The sequence below is a fragment of the Fukomys damarensis genome, unplaced genomic scaffold (genome assembly GCF_012274545.1).
Source record: "Fukomys damarensis isolate Sample0158 unplaced genomic scaffold, DMR_v1.0_HiC HiC_scaffold_39, whole genome shotgun sequence".
Taxonomy (NCBI): Eukaryota; Metazoa; Chordata; class Mammalia; order Rodentia; family Bathyergidae; genus Fukomys; species Fukomys damarensis.
The window spans coordinates 100,884,680-100,907,205 of record NW_022900951.1 but is presented as its reverse complement, the minus strand read 5'-3'; the positions used below and the strand labels follow the sequence as shown (position 1 = coordinate 100,907,205).

The following is a 22,526-nucleotide window of genomic DNA, read 5'->3' as shown; positions in this document are numbered from 1 at the left end:
ATAAAATATTTGAGGACTAATTTTCAAAAGTAATAAGCCTGAGGGAATAGTGGCAGGGAGGCCTAATTGGTAATGGCCTTTTGTGTGCAATGAGCCTCTGGTAGCATCCACAGTGGGAGCTTGTGGCATCTGTGTGGTAAGAAAGGGATTTTAATCCCATGGCAGGAACCATTTATCAAACAGCCCCTATACAGCAATATGGTTTCTGGTCAGATCAGTACACGAGAAAGTATGAGTAGCTGACCTCTATCTGCCATCTCCATACCTGCTTTCCTATGACAGTGCTTCTTATTTCCTAAATGTATTCATTCAGCTGAATTCATCAGTCCTGAATTAATTTGGGGAAAATTGAGAAATATTTGTTCTTGAGGACTCAAAGGCAATCATTGCAAGATAATCAAACCATAGAAGTTCTTAGAAAAGTCTTGGTTGCACATAGCTCACATGACAAACGTCACTATTTGTGTTGAATGATGCCAGCTCTTTCTAATGCACCTCTCAAAATTAAACAAAAAACAGTGTGCCAGTGGCTGTATGTCATTACAAACTATCTTAATACATGCCAGAGTCAGCTGTTGGAGATTTACCAGGTTGGAAATGCCAAAGAGATAAAACAGAGTTTCCTTGGGGAACAGGAAAAGGGAGGGGCTCCTTTTCCTTACCCACATTGTGTTCTTTTCTTTTGAAGAAATCGAATAAATATACCCTCCACACCTAGAAACTCTGAATGTTATAGAGTAAGCCTTTCCCCTTTTGAATTTCTACAACAAAAATGACTAGCAAAATCCCATGACTGAGGTCTGCAGTGTCCGACTTGTTAAAACATTCATTGCATCCAAATATTTCGTGATATGTATACATAAGCTAAGTGTTTCTTACAGCATACATTGATGATCTTCATATGAAACAGATCCAGTCTGATCCCACTGATGGTTAGCAGAAGATTGGCTGAGCCACTTTTCTAGGAATGAAGATGGGGTTTCTCTGGTCTCCTCTCAGGTCCTTCGAAGTAGGCGACATTCCTTAGGAACACACACAAGTCGGAAATAATAAACCTAGCCTTAATATTACCGGAGTGTGACCAGCTGAGCTAAGTGAACACAGACAATCACATGTAGGTCTCCTAAAACTCTCGCTTTAGGCTGTCTGGACAATAACAAAAGAGACTGTTAAAAATTAAATTTCAATTCTGTATTCAGTCTTCTCTGACACCAATGAGATCTTACTATTTCTCTTTCCTGAACTGGCAGATTATTTCATCAAATGTACTTGTGCAAAGAATTTTGAGAAACCAACTTCATGTAAGTTCTCCTTGGTATAGAAAATTGGTGGGCAACAATTCTTTTAAAAATAGAACATACCAAGCAAAAGCTCTTGAGAGTGTCAGTGTCTGTAGTAGACAGAAACAAGACTGTGCCAACGTAGAAAAATGTATTAAGAGAAACCCCGGTGATTTCTAAACAGGGCTTGATCAAATCATTTGGTCAAAGTGAATCAGTGAGACAGGCCAAATCATTTGGCCATTTAGTTGACTTCTGTACATTTATTTATTTAATGTTTAATTTGTTCTCTAATTAAAAGGGTAGCCCATTATTTAAGCAATCTTATTAGTCAAAACTCAGAGCCTACAAAACATGTAATTATGGAATAGGTTCCTTACTTTTCCTAAAATTATTTATCATAAAGTTCACTTCGTATTATTTTTACCAGTGATAACTAATTCACTGAAGATATGGTGATTAAATGAAGCAATTTAATATGAAGCACCCAACTAGAGAACTTAAATGTTACCAAGCACTTACTGCCACTTGAGGGTAAATCAAAAAGGAGAAAAAAAGGGAGGAAGGGAGAGCAGTAGACAGGAAGGAAAGAAAGAAGTTAAAACATCTTTGAAATTGTGATTCAATGGGGATAAAGGAAAAAAGATTGAATTTCCTAAAATCTGATTTATATGTAATTTTTTTTCAGTGATTTGGTGAGGTTTGGTGACCCCAGGTGTTCTTTTCCATCCTTTATTTTTAACATGGCCTTTTCTGCACATCCTTTCACTTTGACAAGGATAGAGCAGGGACAAAGAAGCTGGTTCTTTCATTATGCTTTTGATCAAGAATTGTCAAATTTTAAAGTATTTTTCTCTTTTTAGCCCCAAAATATTTCTAGTATTACCTCTGTAAAGTTGCTTGTCATACCTATATATGTCATGATATATTAAAAACCCCAAATAATACTTTTCACCCTAACATGCAAAAATTTTGTAAAAATAGTTTTACTTCCTCTAGAGCAAGGGTTTGTAGCCATTAAGAGAAAAATAACTATTTGGGTAATGGCTACAGTTGCTTAACTGATCTCTGTGTTTAAAAAATCAATTATTGTTTCTTAAATTTTTTTCTGTGTTGTCATTAATTCCCTGTCTTGATTTATGACACTTTTCTGAGTTAATTACATTTTGAAGACTTGTGGGGCTAAATTTTTTCATTACAGTAAATGTAAATCTTTCAGTTTCCTAAAATCATGCTTAGGAATTTCACTTATAAATGCATTTAAACATATTTTACAATTGTTTAATAGGATACTTTAGTCTCATATGTGAAATTGTCTCTTTGGGGTTGAAATTTTCAAAGGCTGTGTACCAGGACAGTGTGCAGTCTCCCTCTTGAGCTTCAAAATGGCCCCGCACTGCCATCTGGTGGTCACTCAGAGGCTTTCGTATTACAAATTTCTACTCTCATTTCTATTCTTGTTCAAATAAGTGCACAGCCATGATTTCTTTATAAAGATTAGTTTCAGGGTATAACAATCAATTAAAAGAATAAAAGCCTCCCACTCTGTTATTTGGATAAATAAGAAGTGGTTTTCTATCCTGCAGCCAAACTGTGGACATTGGATAGACTCATAAGCATTGTTTTCGAACAAACTGATAATAATGCCCACCCAAAGTGAAAAAGCAGCCAAATGAGAACTAAATGGCAATCTGGCAACACAACAGTTACATTCACAAGATTTCTAATCACGTCATCCACATTCTTACTATTGGCAGGAAGCTTTAAAACAGACCAGGGAGCTTTTAAGACAGCTCAACATCCACACCACCTAGAACAGGGTTCAGGCAGTGGTTTACTGCAGGCTGGAGGATACGAACAAGGAGAGAATGCGATAATGATGTGCTATAAATGTTTGGCAGGGCTGGTACAGCAACTGGAAAAGGCATGACCCAGGCAGGCTGATGCTAGGTAATGTGTGGGAGCCATGTGGTGATTGTCCTTGGCCCACATCACAGGTGACAGATGCCATTTGTTCATGGAAAATTGACAAAGGAGAGTGGAAAGAAACTGGGAAATGGTTCAACACAGAGATAATACAAAGGTGAAACTCCAATTCCTATATAAAGCGCCTCTGCCTCACGCCCTGCCACCTGCCGCCCTGTTCATAGGAACAGTCCTTGCTACTTTGATCAATTATGCCTTGATCAAGGGAAGCAGTACTCCTTTTGTGTCCTCAAATCCGTGCTGGATTTCCAGGTCTCCTGCCTTTTGTTCAGGAGGGTTTTCAGAGGCAGACAGGATTTCTGCTCTCACCTCCAGATTCCCAAGAATAGTACTGGCGGAAAAGAGTGAGTGAACAAGCAAATAACCACTGACTTTGATTTCATGACACTGACATGCAACTCAGAATCAGTTAATTCTCAAGAATAGAAGAGGCACTTTCAAAACTCACACTCAACATTAGAATATAATTTCTTGTTGAGAAGATTTAAGTGTACATTATATGGGTTTATGTGATCCGCATTCATAAATATTTATGTAATTTGCATGTAGGAGGGGAAAATACCTATTGTTTACATCACACAAAGTTCAGAAAATAAAGCTCAAGTAAATCCTTTTGCTTGATAAAGTAATTCTCAAGAGGGAAGGGGTAAGGTTCCTTCAGGGAGTTATATCAAAATTACCAGGGATTCTGGTGTGAATATTCTGCAACAATGCATAAGATTCTAATAAGATTACTGACATTTAGAAATGGGAGGAAAGGAGCTAAAGGTGTAGGGAAGGTGTGATATGTAGGGGAAGAACAAAAAGGGAAAAGAAAAAATGTGAGAGAATGAAAAGATGAAAATAAAGTGTTTGTAGATGGGGAGGGGAGGAGAAGGTGAAGGGAGGGCAGAGGTAAGGGGAAAAAATGAGAATCAAGACTTGTCATGTAGAGGTACAAGATCCCAACAATGAATGTAACTGTACTGTATCCCTAAATGTACCAATAAGCTCAATAAAAAAAAATTTTTTTAAAAAATTACCAGGGATGGAAATTTTATATTTGTATTAAAACATGAAATATAAATCCTAATGAATCAGAGCCCTTCATAAAACAGTGCTCCTTTTAGTGTCTTATTTAAAATTAAAAGATCAACTCATATTTATGAATCACCTATTATATGCAAGATATTGTAACTGTTATGCAGATGTATGCAGGATATAATAATTGTTCCTGAAATACAGATCAGTCAGTGGGAAGGGTGGCATAACCGGAACATTCTTTACTTTTAATATCATGCTCTTTTAATCTCAGAAATTGAAACATGACTAGTTAAACATGAGTTGTAAAACAACAGTAAGAATATTTAATAATCAGCTTTTCAGGAAGACATCCATGTGAAGTCAGTACTTTGGGGTGTCTATAAGTTAGTGTGTGACATGCCCTGTCTTCCCTTTATCTTCCCCCAATCCATCTCCACGCTGAAGCCACAATGACCTTTCTAAAATATAAACTTGACTCCTCCCAGCTCTGCAAGCTCCCTCTCCCTCAACTTGGTTACAACTTTTCAGTGGCTCCCTATTTGTAACATGCTTAAGTCCAAACTCCTTCGCATTCCTTACAAACCCAGCATGATCTAGACCCAGCCTATCCAACTGCACTTAGCCCTTGCTTTTCCCCACCGTCACCCTCAGCACATCTGTGCTCTGACCATACAAAATTCGTTCAAAAGCCATGCTGTCTTGCATGTTCAGACCCTCACAATCCTGTGCCTACCAGGTGTATCCTCTATTTACCCTCCAGCCCCTCCCTGCCTTCACCCTAGTCATCCTTTAGATGGCAACTTGGATGTCATTTTCTTCAGGAAGCCTTCTCTGCCTCTTTAGTTTCCATTAACTGTTCTTCCTCCACTTCCCACAAGATCTCTACATTTCCCCTATTATGATATGTTTCATACTGTATTGTAATTGCTTTGTTCCTTGTCTTTCTTCTCTGTTGAACTGTAAGTTCTATGAGGATAGACACTATCATTGTGCACTACTGTACCCATTATGGCGGTGATGGCAAACCTGTTAGAGCTCTCAATGATACAAACAGCCCACGGTGGCACATGTGCCTTAGATTTGCCACCACTGCACTAGAGTCTGACACATAGTAAGTGCTGAATGCATTTGCGCTGTGCATGAATGTGCATTGTCTTTAGTCTCTTCAACCATAGTGGTACATATTATGCTATGCCTTTGTTTCCTTTCAGTCTGTGATGCTTCTCTTACACAGCCAGCGGCGTTACATCTTTGAATATGACCAGTCAGATTGTCTGCTCTCAGTCACCATGCCCAGCATGGTTCGCCACAGCTTACAAACCATGCTTTCAGTGGGGTACTACAGGAACATCTACACCCCTCCAGACAGCAGCACTTCTTTCATCCAAGACTATGGTCGAGATGGCCGACTGCTACAGACTCTGCACCTGGGGACAGGGCGCAGAGTTCTCTACAAGTACACCAAACAAGCAAGGCTCTCTGAGATTCTCTATGATACTACTCAGGTCACGTTAACATATGAAGAGTCCTCTGGGGTGATTAAGACAATACACCTCATGCACAACGGATTCATCTGCACAATCAGATACAGGCAAACAGGTTTGTTATGAAGTCACCATGGCATGTACAACTAAGTATTTCCTCAAAACATTGTTGTTGACCACATTAGAAAGTGAAAGCATCAAGCTATCCACATCCAATTCAACAGACTTTGGCATTACTTATCAAATTACCTTCCGCTGAAAATTTAAAATGCATCGTGGCTTACCTGAAAGCTGGTTCCTTTAAAACCTATAGTATTTTCTCTTTATTTCTCTCAGCTTTTAAGAAAGTTGAACTCTAAATGCCTAGTCCAGCTATATACCCATTTGTGCATGCAACCAAATCTTCCCAAAGATGCAGCTGCAAGATAAGAGTCTCAGTGAAGCTAGCTCAAGCCCTGTGTAATCTGTGTATGCCTCAATTGATGACAAAAGTCAAAACTTTCAAATGTTTATCCTTTGGATTTATAACATGCCCAAATTCAGTTACTTTAATGTTTTATGTGAAAACCTGACCCTCTATTTTTGTAGCAAACGTTAAATGAAATGAAAGCAATTTTTGTCTATGATTTCTGTAGTTTCTCTAATTAAATTATTCTGTAATTATGATATATAAAGTTATTTTTCATATTTGGTAACAATCTCTATGGGAAAGTATATCGATGAGGTGACATGCCCAGGCATCAGACATCAGAGATCAATCCATAATATTTTATATCAAATGTAAAAGCATCAATAGTAAATAACACTACAATTTTATGAATTTTTCACATTTATTGCCTAATTCTTTTCTAACATTATTTTTTTAAATTTTTACTCCTACAGGACCTCTTATTGGACGCCAGATTTTCAGATTCAGTGAAGAAGGTCTTGTGAATGCACGATTTGACTATAGCTACAACAACTTCCGTGTCACCAGCATGCAAGCTGTGATCAATGAAACCCCTTTGCCCATAGACCTGTACCGATATGTTGATGTCTCTGGTAGAACAGAGCAGTTTGGAAAATTCAGTGTAATTAATTATGACTTAAATCAGGTCATAACTACTACAGTAATGAAGCACACCAAGATATTCAATGCCAATGGACAAGTCATTGAAGTCCAGTATGAAATCCTAAAAGCAATTGCCTACTGGATGACTATCCAATATGATAATATGGGTCGCATGGTAATATGTGATATAAGGGTAGGAGTAGATGCCAATATAACTAGGTACTTCTATGAGTACGATGCTGACGGGCAACTTCAAACTGTTTCTGTAAATGACAAAACTCAGTGGCGTTACAGTTATGATCTGAATGGAAACATCAATCTCTTGAGCCATGGGAATAGTGCTCGTCTTACTCCTCTCAGATATGATCTCAGAGACCGCATCACCAGACTAGGAGAAATTCAGTACAAAATGGATGAAGATGGCTTTCTGAGGCAGAGAGGAAATGACATATTTGAATATAATTCTAAGGGGTTGCTGCAGAAGGCATATAATAGGGTTTCTGGCTGGTCCATGCAGTACTACTATGATGGGCTTGGGCGACGTGTAGCCAGTAAGTCCAGCCTAGGGCAGCACCTCCAGTTCTTTTATGCAGACCTTGCCAATCCCATAAGAGTTACTCATCTGTACAACCACACCAGCTCGGAGATAACATCTCTGTATTATGATCTCCAAGGTCATCTTATCGCCATGGAGTTGAGCAGTGGTGAAGAATACTATGTGGCCTGTGATAATTCAGGTACCCCACTAGCTGTGTTCAGCAGTCGAGGTCAGGTCATAAAAGAGATATTGTACACGCCTTATGGTGATATCTATCATGACACTTACCCAGACTTTCAGGTCGTCATTGGTTTTCAAGGAGGACTCTATGATTTCCTTACTAAATTAGTGCACCTGGGACAAAGGGACTATGACGTTGTTGCTGGTAGATGGACAACACCTAATCATCACATATGGCGACAGCTGAACTTCCTTCCTAAACCATTCAACCTCTACTCCTTTGAAAATAACTACCCAGTTGGCAAAATTCAAGATGTTGCGAAATATACCACAGGTACTTAAATGATGTAAAACTTGAGGCTAAACTTGAGATAACTCAGTGCTGTTTATTTTATCACATAATCTCAGTGCTTTTGTAAAGGTTTCCTCTTCCTGCCAGTTAGCCCACATGTTGTTGTGCATTCACTCTCTTCCTTAGTTTTCTAGAGTGAACAAGAAGTATCAGTTGACATCAAACATGATGCTTTTATTTTTCTTTCCCTTCAAGTTTTTTCTGTTCCACTCTTAAAAGCATATATAATTTATTTCTTAAAAGACAAATCCAAGATTATGTGGAATGTAATAAATCTAGTATCAGAATCCATGTGGGGTTAGAACCATTATCACCTTAAGAGTTTCAGGCTCAGTAACCTGAGCCTGTGTCTTGGATTATCCACAAGTGGAAAGTTTTCCCTATAGAGGTGAGATAATGTGTTTTAGAGTGAAGCATGTAAGGCGAATTTTATCCCTATCTTCCCATTGCCTAAACTTACTGAATGTAGAAAGCGCTTCTTTCAAATTTTCAACAAAGGTTGCAAAGTACGGGCTTTTCAAATGTTTTTCCATTTCACTTTTGTGTCTTCCAGACATTGCAAGTTGGTTGGAGCTATTTGGTTTCCAGTTGCACAATGTACTACCTGGATTTCCCAAGCCAGAATTGGAAAATTTAGAATTGACTTATGAGCTTCTACAGATTCAGACAAAAACTCAAGAGTGGGATCCTGGAAAGGTCAGTAAAAGTTTTTCCACCTCTATTTAGCTGGAAAAAAGAACAGAAAAGTATCTTCACACCATGAAATTGCATTTACATATATTTGCTTTTCTTTGGTCTTTTTTAATAGTTACCAAAATGTGCATGACTTACGAGATTTCCATAAGGAAAAGATCAAGGATTTGGAGGATTGGGGATTTAGCTCAGTGGTGCTGACACCTGCCTCACAAGTGCAGGGTCCCAAGTTTCATTCCTGGTACCAAAAAAAAAAAAAGGATTTGGAGGTTTTGAGATTGGAAAAAGTAATCGGTTGCTTGTTGACTGATTCAACATATAAACAACAGAAAAGATAAACTGAAATTTTAAAATTCTGAAATGGGTTACCCGGGGCAATTATGAATTCTACATAGATAAAATTATTCATTAAGACATAAAAACATCAATCTTCAACTGTCAAATAATTTAGGGGCTGGTAACTGAAGAGCATAAGAGTAATAGAATAAAATACTCTGGGCCAGGGATTTAGCTCAGCGGTTTGGTGGCCTGCCGTGCAAGCGCAAGGACCCGAGTTCAATCCCCGGTACCAAAAAAATATAGATAGATGATAGATAGATAGAGATAGATAGAGATATCTATCTATCTATCTATATATGCTCTGCTAAAGAGTGGGCACACAAGTGCAATAAACAAATATAATAAATATTACAGTGATAAAGACTGGGAAAAATAAGAACATTAAGATGTTTGAGATTTAGCAGATTATTTTATCAGGAATATGAGGTAAAAGTGCAAACAAAAAGGAATAGGAGCGTCTGCGTTTGCAAATTTAACAACAAAAGAAAAAGGAAATTTGGTTAGGAAGACTTGAAACTGAATTTAAAAATTAAAAGAGAAAGGACATTCTGAAAAGGCATTAAAGAATGATCTGTTTGTATAAATATGTCTAATATGTGAATACTTTTTGTAATTAAAATTCTTTTGAAAAGTCTAGCAAAACATTAAAAATTCCTGAAGCTTCGTGATGTATACATTGAGACTCATTCATCTTTTCTCTTTCTTTGCATATTTGAAATTTGCTAAAGTAAAAAGCTTTTTAAAGTACAAGTAAAAAGATTAGTCAGCGTCCTTTTTTGCCGCAGTTATTTATAAGGTCGTAAGCTGCTCAGAGTAGGAGCGATGCCTAACATTTCTTTATGCTTCACTGCGCCTAATGTTTGACTCCGCATAAAATGATAAGATCTAGTCAGTGGCAGTTAAATTGGCCAAAATAAGATGTCTGTGTCTTGGGGGAGCTGGACCCACTTAAAGGGTCTTCTAGCTCTGAAATTCTATGCTATCAAGTTTCAACATATTTTCATAGCACTCAGTTTAAGCAAGATAAAAGAACTCTAGGTGTTCGACCACCTGTCAGTCTTTTCCTAATCTGACGAAGAGGTTCCAGGTTTGGCTTGTTTTTTAATTAATGACTCACCAACAAATTAGAGAGAAGGAAGACACCCTTGCCAGCCTTTCCTTCCAATAATGCCTGAGCTAGCTGCAGGTGCCCAACCCCATGCTGCACTTGCACTGTGCCTTTTTCTCTCCTAGATGATCCTGGGGATTCAGTGTGAGCTCCAGAAACAGCTCAGGAATTTCATTTCCTTGGACCAACTTCCCATGACTCCCCGATACAATGAGGGACGGTGCCTTGAAGGAGGAAAGCAACCAAGGTTTGCTGCTGTCCCCTCTGTCTTTGGAAAAGGTATTAAATTTGCCATCAAGGATGGCATAGTAACAGCTGATATTATAGGAGTAGCCAATGAAGATAGCAGGCGACTCGCTGCCATTCTCAATAATGCTCATTACCTGGAAAACTTACATTTCACCGTAGAGGGGAGGGACACTCACTATTTCATTAAGCTTGGGTCTCTGGAGGAAGATCTGGTACTCATCGGTAACACTGGGGGGAGGCGGATTCTGGAGAATGGTGTCAATGTCACTGTGTCCCAGATGACGTCTGTGTTGAATGGGAGGACTAGACGCTTTGCCGATATTCAACTTCAGCATGGGGCCCTGTGTTTCAACATCCGATATGGCACAACCATCGAAGAAGAAAAGAATCACGTGTTGGAGATTGCCAGACAGCGTGCTGTGGCCCAGGCCTGGACTAAGGAACAAAGACGGCTGCAAGAAGGGGAAGAGGGGATTCGGGCATGGACGGAGGGGGAAAAGCAGCAGCTTTTGAGCACTGGGAGGGTCCAAGGTTATGACGGGTATTTTGTTTTGTCTGTCGAGCAGTATTTAGAACTTTCTGACAGTGCCAACAATATTCACTTTATGAGACAGAGCGAAATAGGCAGGAGGTAACACAAAAAATCTCTGCCTTTGCGTCACCAAAGACTGCCTGTTTTTAAAACATAAAACGGTTTATTGTATTGGTTTTCTAGATCAGAATTCTGTATATGTAAATATGGAGGAAAAACATATCCAACTGCCTTTCAATGTGACGGAAGATGGTATTTTAATATTGTTTGTTTAAACTCTTGAAGAAATGACAGATTTTTAGTTCTTGTGTGGCAGTATTCAAAATAACACAAACAGAACTCGACCCGTGAACAAACGCTTTCAGAAAGCACCACTTTAAATTTGCCGAGCATGCATATGCTCAACTATACAAAAAGAACCCAAAGTTCCCTTTTTTGTGACAGCAGGTTTTGTATTCAGTTATTGGCAGAACTTGCAGGCTATTTGGAAAGGTGGTGCAATAGTACCTACATCTTGCATCTCAACAGACTGCCAGCCCTTTTACATTTTCCAGATCTGTTATAGAAAATTTAAAAAGAAGTGTAAAATATCCTCAGCCACCATCTCCTAGAGTCCAGGCCCATTTTTCCTCCCATCCTGCTTATTCCTCCTTGCTTGTTAAAGTAAATGCCATGTTGTTGTGCTGTGCTTTGGTGTGTGGTGGCTGGATCTCTCTACCATGCCCCCCCACGGTGTGGTAAGCAGACTAAGGAGTCACTGTTTGCTTGTGTGTACGTGATACCAAGGCAGCTGGCCAATATAACCGCTCTCAAATAACCTGTTTTGACTCAGTTTTTAACCAAATTGTCCAGCTGTGTTGGTGTCATGTAAACATAGCTTTTATTAACCTGGGTAGGAATTTCTCATTTATATAGAGTGTGTGTTTTGGTCATAGTTTCACATTAGTGCTTCAGTATTTATACACTAATCCAATGGTTTTGTGCACATGAAAGGTAATTTACTAAAAAGTATGATTCTGGTACAAAATAAGAAGCTTTAGCAGGCCTAAATGCCTGGGATGTGGATATTATACATTAGTACGGCAGAAATTCATAAGAGTCAAACCCTTAAAAAAAAGAAAGGCCTAGCAAGTACCAAAGGGAAAACCAAAGGAAACATCACAGTAGTTGCTGCCACATTGTTTCACTCCACTTAGATTTATCTTTCAAATGTGCAATTCTGTATTGACCCTTTCCCAGTCATATTCAGACAAATGAACTAAGTGAAGTCTTTCCAACCTACCGCATTTCAAATAATTCAAAAGTAGTAGAGTACTTTTTACTGACTTTACCCCTTTATTTTTATTTAATCATCTCTTCCAGTCATTTTAACTATTTTCAAATAACTATTTCCAAGATGAATTATTTGTTCTGGGATCACTTCATGTTTGAAGCAAGGCCAGGATTAGTGTTAATATGAGCTGCAGCTTCTCAGTCTCGACAAATCCTGCAGTAAAAGAAGCCCCTGGTTGAGCTGGGAGATTAGTGCCCAGTGACCAAGAGAAAGTTTGTAAAATGCTGCGTAATTCTAATGGAAATACATGACAGCACAATGTGGCCTGGAGAAAATTCCCCTGAGCCAGCCACTGCACTTTCCCCACTGAGCCTGGACATTTGGTATGTCTATAGGAGAACTGATGATAGAAAGTTCATTTGGATTGTTTTCCAGCTACTAACTAAATGCAGTTTGGGGTCATTGCCTTGCTTTGTAAGACAGTTTCTCTGAAAATATGCAAAGTCGGAGTCCTGGCTCATGTTAAGGTTTTTAAAGAGTGTGCCTCTTACTGTACCAAGAAAGGAGAGTGAGGAACGGGAACGACCCCAGCAGATCGTCGGGGAGGGTGTACTCGAGCATTTCATTTTCAAAACGTTCAGGTTGGGATTACATTTCTTCCGTGCGTATACTGAGACAGAGAGGTACAGAAAATTCATGATGAACTCATTCTCTCTTGGTAATTGCAAGTTTACCAGCACAGGATATTGCTAATCCAGGCTAAAATCATATTGTGGGTTTTTTTCTGAATTGGGCCTGTTATAGGTATATATTATTTAGGATGGAATTCTAAAATTACTGACAAACCTGTTGAAAATTTGAATACCTCCACACCAACCTAACAGTAGACCTTAAGTTCCTAGAACCTCTGATTTTCTTTTAAATCAATGGAAAAATAATTTGTGAACTGTGTGTGTGTGTGTGTGTGTGTGTGTATATATATATATATGTATATACATATATGTATATACATATATATATATAAAGAGTGCATTCATAAATGTGATGATGTATTTTATCACTATTCCAAGATGTCAATATTAGAGTCTATTTTGCTTATATTTTAAGTGATTATACTTTTTGCAATTTACTGATGATGTATCACTTTCAAACTGCTTTAAATATTCATCGGAAACAAATATTTGAAGCTTTTACTTAATAGTAATCACCTTGAAACGTGCATTTCTAGTTTGTAATACATATTTAGTTAGTTTGTGCCTTTAGTTTCTTAAATTATATTGGTATTATATTCAGGAAATGCACTTTTTATCACTTGTAGCTGTGGTTTTAATACTGCCTTGAACTATTACTGTTCTCTTTACAACTCCTAAAGTTTTGGGGAGGAAAGAAAAAACAGCCAAAATGAGTAATAAACCTAAGAGAAACATTTTGGCATTTCTTCATAAGAGCATGGGGATATATTCAGTAGGCCCCTTCCTAGTCAGCTGAATAGAAAGAATGCCTTCGCTGACTTGTGATTCTGAAGTTTAAGTTAACGAAAGAACAATTCATTCATTTGCATTTCCTGATGAAAATAAAAGCATTTTTCAGAGGAATATAAGAATTTCTCACACCCAGAAGACAAGTGACTGACACAGTACAGCCACACACCATTCAAGTAAGTTAAGTAAGCGCTCAGTGGTGGGACTCTCCTCTACAGAACATTCTGGGCTTGATTCAGGGAATACTCCATGGTTGTTTTTGTTCTCTTAGGCCCACCTAATTTGCGTGTTTTGTTTTGTTTTGTTTTGTGTTCACTCTTGCACAACAGTCTAGAGAGCCCAATGAGCTGAAAAGTTCAAAGTTTAACAGATATTTAAATGTTCCTTTTTAGTTATTCAAATCACTGTTGATTAGCACCGTGACTCCTGAAGGAAAGGGGAATAAAGCTCAATTCATACTAATTTTCAACAAAATACTTATCACAGAACTATGTTTTATTTGAACCCAACAAAATAATGTATAAAATAAGCATGTCATGTCACTTATTGTCAATTTATCTAGAAAATCTATAGTATGTAGACTACATATATATAATATATGCAACGTAGCCAAATGTAGGAACCCTTGACAATACATAATTTGGAATTCACATCCTACTTACATACACAAGCATAAAATTAAATTATAATTTTCATAAGACTTTTCTTTTTCATTACTATTGAGGCATTCCACCATGTTATTTCTACTGTTTTTTTCTTTTCAATTTTTTCAAACTATATTTTTAGCCAGATCAGGCCCCACTGTAATATCTCCTGAGAGAGTCAGGGCAAAGACTTTGCGTTTATGAAGATGTATTCATGTTAAAGGCAATTTAATGGAGTTGAGTGGTAATGGAAGCAAAAACAAGGTAATCAAGTATTAAAATAAAATTGTGGTGAGATTGGAGAATTGCTATAGCCTGTGAAAAAACATAAGGCTACAGACTGGATGCAGCATTCTTGTTTTCTCAAAGGAACTCACATACATATAGCTAGCAGACCTGCCTAGTACTTCAGATCTCAGACTGCTGTTCCACAGCCTTCTGTAAGGTTTTTATTGTGCAATGAAAACAAAAAGAAAAAAGAAAAAAAAAAGAAAAAAAAACAGAAAACAACAAAAAAAGAATTCAACCACAAAGTAGTGACTATTATTTCAGTGTGTCCTTCATGTGAAAACTATTTAAGGACCAAATATACTGCTGTGTGTAAGAAGAAATTACTTGCTGAACAGTAACTGAAAATACTTAGCGTTAACTTGCTGTGGATTTTGTCTTGGCAGTTGTCACCTTACATTATTTGTCAAAGGAAATGTGTTTGGCAGTTAAAAATCTTTCCTTAGATTTAGTGGTGGACTTTAACCTGTTAAGTAAATGTTAGTATATCAGATTGTGTCCTTGAAAAATATTTTACTTGTATGAATCATGACAATGTCTAAATCTTTACTATTCTTCTGGCAAAAGCATCAGTGAGTGAGAAGGAGAAAAGAGAAGTATAGCCTTTACATAAGAAAAAATACTCTTTTTAGCTGCTTACTTTCTCATGAAAAGTAAAAATGTTTACAGTGTATGCGAAGATTTTCAGTTTCTATATAACAACAGTTAGAGGTTCTAATCGTACTGAAAATTGTGTTATAATGGCCTGAGCCATGTTGCTAGGAAACAATAGGTTCCAATTTTGTATTCCTGCTCTCACTCCTATGTTGAAAAGTGACTGGATACTGTACAGGTACATGTTCTCTGGCTGCAGTTAAATGGTCTTTTGCATTTTGCTCTGGCTTTCATGCCAGAAGCATGCATTTTTCTACAAGAGCATCACAACAACATGCTGTAAATATTTAAAGTTAAACATTATGTGTCGATATTTGAAAGAAAAGTACTTTGAATATTTCATTTTTAAAAAATAAAATTGCAAATGAGCATTGTGTCCCGTTTTATTCATGCGCCAAACTGCATTGTCAAATCAATCTGCTCACCTGAGATAGAAAAAGTGGCTCCCTGGCAGGAAATAATAAAAACCAGGTCATCTTGAAAATGTAGGTGTGGGAATAAAAAAGGCACTAATTCTAGTTGGACATCACTTCATTTTTATTTTTCATATAAATGACCATTTCATAAATAAAGAGTAACTGCTGTGAATATAAATGCCTCTAGGCTAAGGTATTTTTAAAAAGGTTTCACTCTATTCTTTTGGTGACTTTCTCAGCAATAGAAAGAAAATTAAAACTTGCAAAAAGGTGGGGGGCACTGAGATGGAGGGGTAGCAAAATGCATTGGCAAAATAATAATAATAGATATGGGTCGGGGGTGGCTCATGAAAAACAAAAAAAGTAATAAAAGCTTTTTTGAGGCCCTACCCCACAGGCAATTAAAACTGTTGTTTGCCACTTATTTTCCATAAGAGACATTTTGATGTGACACTGAGAAATCTGCCCAATAGATCTTTGAAAACTCAACTTGATATTAATGAGGTGCATATAGTCTAAACAGCCCCTTACTGAAACTTGAGTTTATAGCACTGCAAAATGCCCTGCTTTTATTTTCATTGATATATACACATTCAGATATGATTCATGACACAGAGGACTATCTTAAATGTCTCTACACAACCTACCAGCAAAATGGGAGCAGAGTATTTGAATCACCTGTGCATTTTTTCAAAGGATACATCCCACCCAACCCTCAAGGCATCCAAAAAGGAGCAGAAGCTCCTACATTCATACAATTAATAAAGAGCTTCCTCCATATTCTTTCCCTATTTATCTTCAGTTTTAGAGATTTTTTTTTAATATCAATGCAATCAAACATTTAGTACTACATTAAAATTACGTTATTCTAGTACCTCAATAATCCTATGCGGTAAAACTTAATTATTCCTACTTGGCAAGTATAACAACAGTAACAGGCTGACTTTCCTACAGTCACAGGGATAATCGGTGACAGAGCTGAAAACAAATGCAGGTCTCATGCCTTCTGTCTATTGCTGAGTGTGGTATCATTTTCTGTCATCTTGTGAGAGAACAATCCCATTTCCAAGGTATTGTGTACAATCGAGATGTGTGTGTATGTATATCCCACACATGTTTATTGATGGGTTCTATCCAGTTTGTCACATTTGTTGTATCTTTCTATGTTGAAAACAATCTTCATTTAAGAACCAAATGGCCAAATGATGAAAATTCAGCCATTCCTTTTAAGTGTGGCCAATGACCCCAAATTAGAAAACTGTCCAAACTAGGTAGTTTAACTTCACTTCTAGCGGAAAACTAAAAAATAATGGTATCTCATTTACTGCAAGGGCAAACACAGGTGACAAAGTTGAATTTATAGAGCCCTAACAGGAAAACCTGGCATCCCATAACCTTGAAATGCTCTAAGGTAAATCTAGGTTTATTATTTATAGGTTCTTGATTCTGAGTGCAATATAGTGAATCAAGTAAAACATAAGCTGATGTAGAAACATTTTTACCATATTTTAAAACACTTCTCACATTTTTAAACTCCCTGTCCATTCCACCCCAAAAGAATATCTTCAATCCAATCTTTCGTACCAGAGAACATAATCAGAGGTATTCTCTGTAGGCTTATTCTACTGATGCTGTACTGCAAGGTTCCCTTCCTGTAACAGTCAAACAGACAATTACCTAAGCTTGTCTGCCTACTGACCTTATCTCTTAAGAACAAATTTCAGAGGAAATGAACAAGTATTTGATAAGATGTCATGTTCCTTGTAAGCTTACTGACACATTATTTTTTCCTGAAGCAAGGTGAATGCTTCGAAATAAATGTGCATTTTTCTACTTTGATTCAGCATCTTACAGGTATATGTTAACATGGAAATATCTTAGATATGACCAGGATATGTCCTTTCTGTACAGATACAACTTATTGCATATTGAGAAATAACAAGGATGCTCATGTTGGGAATAAAAAGTTGAACAAAACTTGAGGAATAAAAGACTAGCCAAAGAAGTTGAGCATAGTCTCATCAACTGGAAAATTTAACAATAATAAATTGAGAAAAGCATTTATATTTTCCAGGGAATCAGTCCAATAACTAAGATATTCTTCATCAGTGCTTTATTAGGTTTACTAATAGCATCTGTCTCTGAACATTGTTAAAGTAATATTTTAAGACAAATTAGGTAAATAAAACTTTCAAATACTTTATTACAATATGAAAGACCACTAATGATTACAGAAAGGTTTTTTTTTTCAAAAAAGTCTCTTATAAAAGAACAAAGAAATATCATTAATATATTCCAGAGTGAACAAATTAGAATAAAAATTAGTTACATGTACTAAAATTTAAACTAGAGCTACAAATAATTAAAATTATTTAAATATATGCATTTTGGTTTGTTTGGTTACAGTTACAAACAGCACTTTATTAAATACTCTGCCATTCATTTCTTTTTAAATTAATTTTATTGGTACATTTTAGATATACATAATGACCACATTCATCATTAGGAATCTGTACCTCTACATGATATATGTTGGTTCTTCTTCTTTTCCCCCCATTTTCCTCCCCTCCCTTCAACCCCTCTCCACCTCATTTCCAAAAGCTTTGTTTCTGTTTTCTCTTTCTTTTATTTTTTTTCTCTTCCTTCCTTTACCCTCCCCCCATCCCTAGTTCGCCTTCCCATTTGAACACTTTCTTCCTATTTCACAATATCGATTATACACTTTGGTCCTTATTTACACTTTTGGTTTCTCACACCAGAGAAACAATGTGGAGTAGGCTTCTGAATTCCTTTACAAATTAAAGTGATGCTCTTCCTTCAAGAAATGATGAATTGTCCACAATATATTGCCATGACCATACTCCATCATACTAAATGTTTACAAATCAAAACTTGCAGCACATAAAGAGTAGCTCTGTCTCTCAGCAGTTCCCTAGTTATTAACCAAGTTCACAGAATTCATGTAAAACCCCAAATTCCAATTTCATCAATTTACAATGAAGCAGAATTTTCCTATGGACTGTGGACCAAAGAGTATTGGTGTTGATTAATCTCTTCTTGAAAATCAGATCTACCTAGACATAAAGAACTTCACTTATGTACTTATCAACTTTTCTTAGTATTGTTTGCTTTCATTTATAATTTTCTTTTACTATTACAGTTTTCTTCTCCAACAAGACAGTGGACTGAGGGCAGGGCCCAGATATTTTTACTTCTCTATCCCCAGTTCCCTGTTATGTTTGTTGGACAGATGAATTATTTGACTCCTGAAGCAACTTGACATATAATTGATCATAAAGTCAGGAATATATAAATGTGAGAAGAAAATACTGCATAAAAATCTGACTCTTAGGTTTCAGTCACTCAGAATTGTTAAGTTAATGCAGGGATGGGGATTTAGCTCAGTGGTGCCGCCACCTGCCTCAGAAATGCAAGGTCCTGAGTACAATCCCTGGTACCAAAGTAAAAAATAAAAGTTAATGTAACCATAAGCTTTCAAATGGACTTGTAAGGTTACCTAATAAGGAGACTGGTTACCAATCAGTTAACCAAGCGCTCTAGTTGCTGAAAATTTCCTTGTAAACAAGGTTTACATAGAGTGGAAAAAATTGAGACAGAGATAAATGAAAAGAAAAATCCAGGTCACTGGACTCCTAAATATAATTTCAAATCCTGGAACATCAATTACAACAAACATTTAGAGTTTATTTTAAATTATAAGATTTTCAACTCCAGATTGGTCTGTGAATTTTACTTTCTGACATCAGAACACTAGATAAGAAAGTTGCTTTCATTTTTAAACAAATTCTTCAGTCTTTACCTAGTACTTGTGTCAGCAGACAGCTTTATAAATCCCAAGACCCTATGACATCATAGCTAGAAGAGAACTACACATGACAGAGATGAGGGACACCGATCAACTTTTCACCATACACTCAGTAACTATCAAATAATATATCACTAGCTGGTACTTTGATAAAAGCTGGGGATTGTTTTTATTTTTATTTGGCAAGAATTGACATTGATATATTATAAAGTATTCATTATACCTTAAATTGTTTCCCATGTGAAAGTATAGTAACTGAAAATAACCTATGGGATTATTTTTTTCCCGATCTTCATTTCCAGCTTCTCACTGTCTACAATGCTCATTGTAGCTTTAATATGAGGCAAGATGCGTTCATTGCAGGACTATGATGGTGTCAGAAATGCACTTATAGCTCACTGAACTATATTATCTACATTATACAAGACTTAGCATGTATTTAAATTATTGAAAATAAAGTACAAGGTGTTTTCTTTTTCATTATGGAGCTTTCAGGACAACATCGGAATCTCTTCTCCCTTAAGAAAAATAATGACAAAAATCAAGAAAAGATAAATTTACAAAGTATTATAATTACAGATTAACTAAAACGTGTAATTTTTTCCAACAGTACAAAGCTCATAATACTACAACACAATGATATACCTTGAGCAACTATTATTTAAAACTGAGTTATAAAGAGCAGAATACTGAGCAGAAAAAGAACAATGAGCCAATTTGTCAATTAGAGTTTTATTTGTATTTCTATTCTAAATGTTAACTATTCATTAATTTAACACTCTTAGTTCAATCTAATTGCCAGTTTATGCCCAAGCCTGGGTCCCTGTCAGAAACAGATATAAAAACTCATTTTCTTTGATCATAAACATTTATTGTTTCAATCAAGGGATATCTTCTCACTCCAAACAAATAACCCCTTTCCATAGAGGAATAGTCACATGTCAAATAGCTACAGGCATTGGCTGGTATTCACTCTTCCACATGACACATACATGATAATAGCTTTGTTCCAGAGATGTTACAATCTGTGTCAGTATAACAATAAAGTTTGCTAATTTAATTTCCTTTGCTACAGTAAAATGCACTCATTTAAGCACCAAAAACAGTTTCCGAAGTGAAGGTAAAAGCATAGCCCAGGTATTCCTTACAGTAGCCATCTGTCAAATCATTTGTGCCTACATTAGTGAAGTGAAATGGTGTCATATATCTACAAAAGAGACCAGGAGAACAAAGTGGAATGAGAGATTAAAGTGTAGCCAGGTAGACTTTGTTGTATTTTTGCACAGTTATACAAAAAGCTTACACTATGGCATATCGAGATTATAGCACAAATCAATCTTCTGTCACTTGACTCGCTGGCTTCATCTACATTCTGATCACATTTCTCCTAGAGAACTTCCACTTGATTACATGTTTATACATAGGTTGACTCCAACCCATGAGCTTCCAAATCCTGTCAGAAATGAATAATAATTATACCTACAGTCTCTTGTGTACTTCGAGCTGAAGACTTCTTCTCAACTGGATACTGCAGAGGTATTACAATGCCTTGATCTGGCTTCTGAAATGCTGAAATGAGATTTTTTATTTTCCGAAAAAATCTTTTGTGTACCCCAGGTGCAGTCTGGAAAATAAAAGGCCAAGCAAATTATTTACCTACCTTATAATGCTACCACACACACACACACACACACACGCACACACACACCTATACAATGTGCAAGGGATGCTCAGAGGAGAAACATTTGTGTAAGTTGTTCAAATATTTGAAAAGATGAGGAAGAAAAGAAAACAACATTCCAAGAGTTTACTTTGGTTGGCTGACTATCCCTGTGAGAGGAACTAATGAGCTGTCATTTCAGCTCTCCCAAGGGTGGTATTAGTTTGTACAAGCTCTTGCTCATCGGCCTGCCCTTCTTGCTTGCTACACATCATACATCCCGAACCTCTAAGGGTATACAGGCCATTACCCACAATCAGTTCAGCAACACAGGGGATGCAGTTAAACACGGAAAAAGCACAGATCCTACAGGTCATTAATAAAAAGCCCGAGGAAGCAAAAAAGCAAAAACAAAAACCCATCCTCCATCATTCTACAATATAAAATACTGCACAGGAAATTAAAAATTGACTGTTACGATACACGCAATGCATAACTACTTAGTCCTCAGACTCACCTCACAATTCTTGCTGCTTCATCCTTCACGTGACCTGTTTTCTTCCTTGAGAAAATTCCCCATCCTCCCCACGTTGCTGTCTCTATCTATGCTGCACTATGACAAGGTTTTCTTTAAGACATGAAAATGAAAGACTATCTCAGGTCACCCTTGTTGATGTGTTTGTTTTTAAAGAGATCAGTATTTGCTGTTGACTATTAAAATATATTCCTTCCCTGACATCAGTTCTCCTGCAAAGATACTGCCTGAAATCAACAACAATTTCCCGCTAAAGGTTATGAGCCAAGCTTTAGGCATCAACTCAAGCTGTCATTTTATACACAAAGCAAAATAGCAATGCTGTGAGCAATTGAACAATGGATAGAGGAGGTTTTTTTTTTAAGAAACTTGTTTTTAGCTATTCCACATGGAAGATTTTTGAAATGGAAGCTTGTGGGTTTTTTGTTTGTTTGTTTGTTTGTTTGTTTTAGCATTCAATGAAAAATCATGAAGGCTGGCATGTAGACTTCTGTCAGTGAAATAGTATGCTGGAGATAGCACACTGTCCACAGTAATTTTCAGTCATTTCCCACACTGAGGTAAGTCATTCTTCATAAGAAATACTGCAAAAGTTGCAGATTCAAGCAATTCTTCAGCTCTAAGACAGAATCTCCAAATTGCAACGATAGGCCATAGGCACAGAATACTTCCTTACACCTTCGTTAGAAAACATTTTCATTTTCAAAGTACTCTTCCATCTCTTTTTTTCCAGCTTTAATTGAGTTTATTGGTACATTTTAGGGATACAGTACAGTTACATTCATTGTTGGGATCTTGTACCTCTACATGACAAGTCTTGATTCTCATTTTTTCCCCTTACCCCTGCCCTCCCTTCACCCCCTCCTCCCCTCCCCATCTACAAACAATTATTTTCATCTTTTCATTATCTCACATTTTTTTCTTTTCCCTTATT

At 36.8% G+C, this 22,526-nt stretch overlaps 2 protein-coding genes across 3 annotated transcripts in view; one reads left to right on the top strand and one right to left on the bottom strand.

Annotated features, from left to right (window-relative positions):
• Window positions 1-13,039, top strand: part of Tenm1 (teneurin transmembrane protein 1) — a 788,119-nt gene extending 775,080 nt beyond the window's left edge. The window contains exons 31-34 of the mRNA XM_010608026.2: window positions 5,501-5,888; window positions 6,656-7,876; window positions 8,448-8,590; window positions 10,160-13,039. Of these exons, the coding sequence (XP_010606328.1) occupies window positions 5,501-5,888; window positions 6,656-7,876; window positions 8,448-8,590; window positions 10,160-10,918 (2,511 nt within the window). The 3' untranslated portion in view covers window positions 10,919-13,039. The remainder of the gene's footprint in view (window positions 1-5,500; window positions 5,889-6,655; window positions 7,877-8,447; window positions 8,591-10,159) is intronic.
• A 6,822-nt stretch (window positions 13,040-19,861) lies between these two features.
• Window positions 19,862-22,526, bottom strand: part of Sh2d1a (SH2 domain containing 1A) — a 23,458-nt gene continuing 20,793 nt past the window's right edge. Inside the window, exons 3-4 of one of the 2 annotated variants that reach the window (XM_010608028.3) lie at window positions 20,877-21,021; window positions 19,862-19,915 (exon numbers count right to left, since the gene is read on the bottom strand). In XM_010608028.3, the coding sequence (XP_010606330.1) occupies window positions 19,878-19,915; window positions 20,877-21,021 (183 nt within the window). In that variant the 3' untranslated portion in view covers window positions 19,862-19,877. The remainder of the gene's footprint in view (window positions 19,916-20,876; window positions 21,022-22,526) is intronic. The other variant, XM_010608029.3, reaches the window with a different exon arrangement.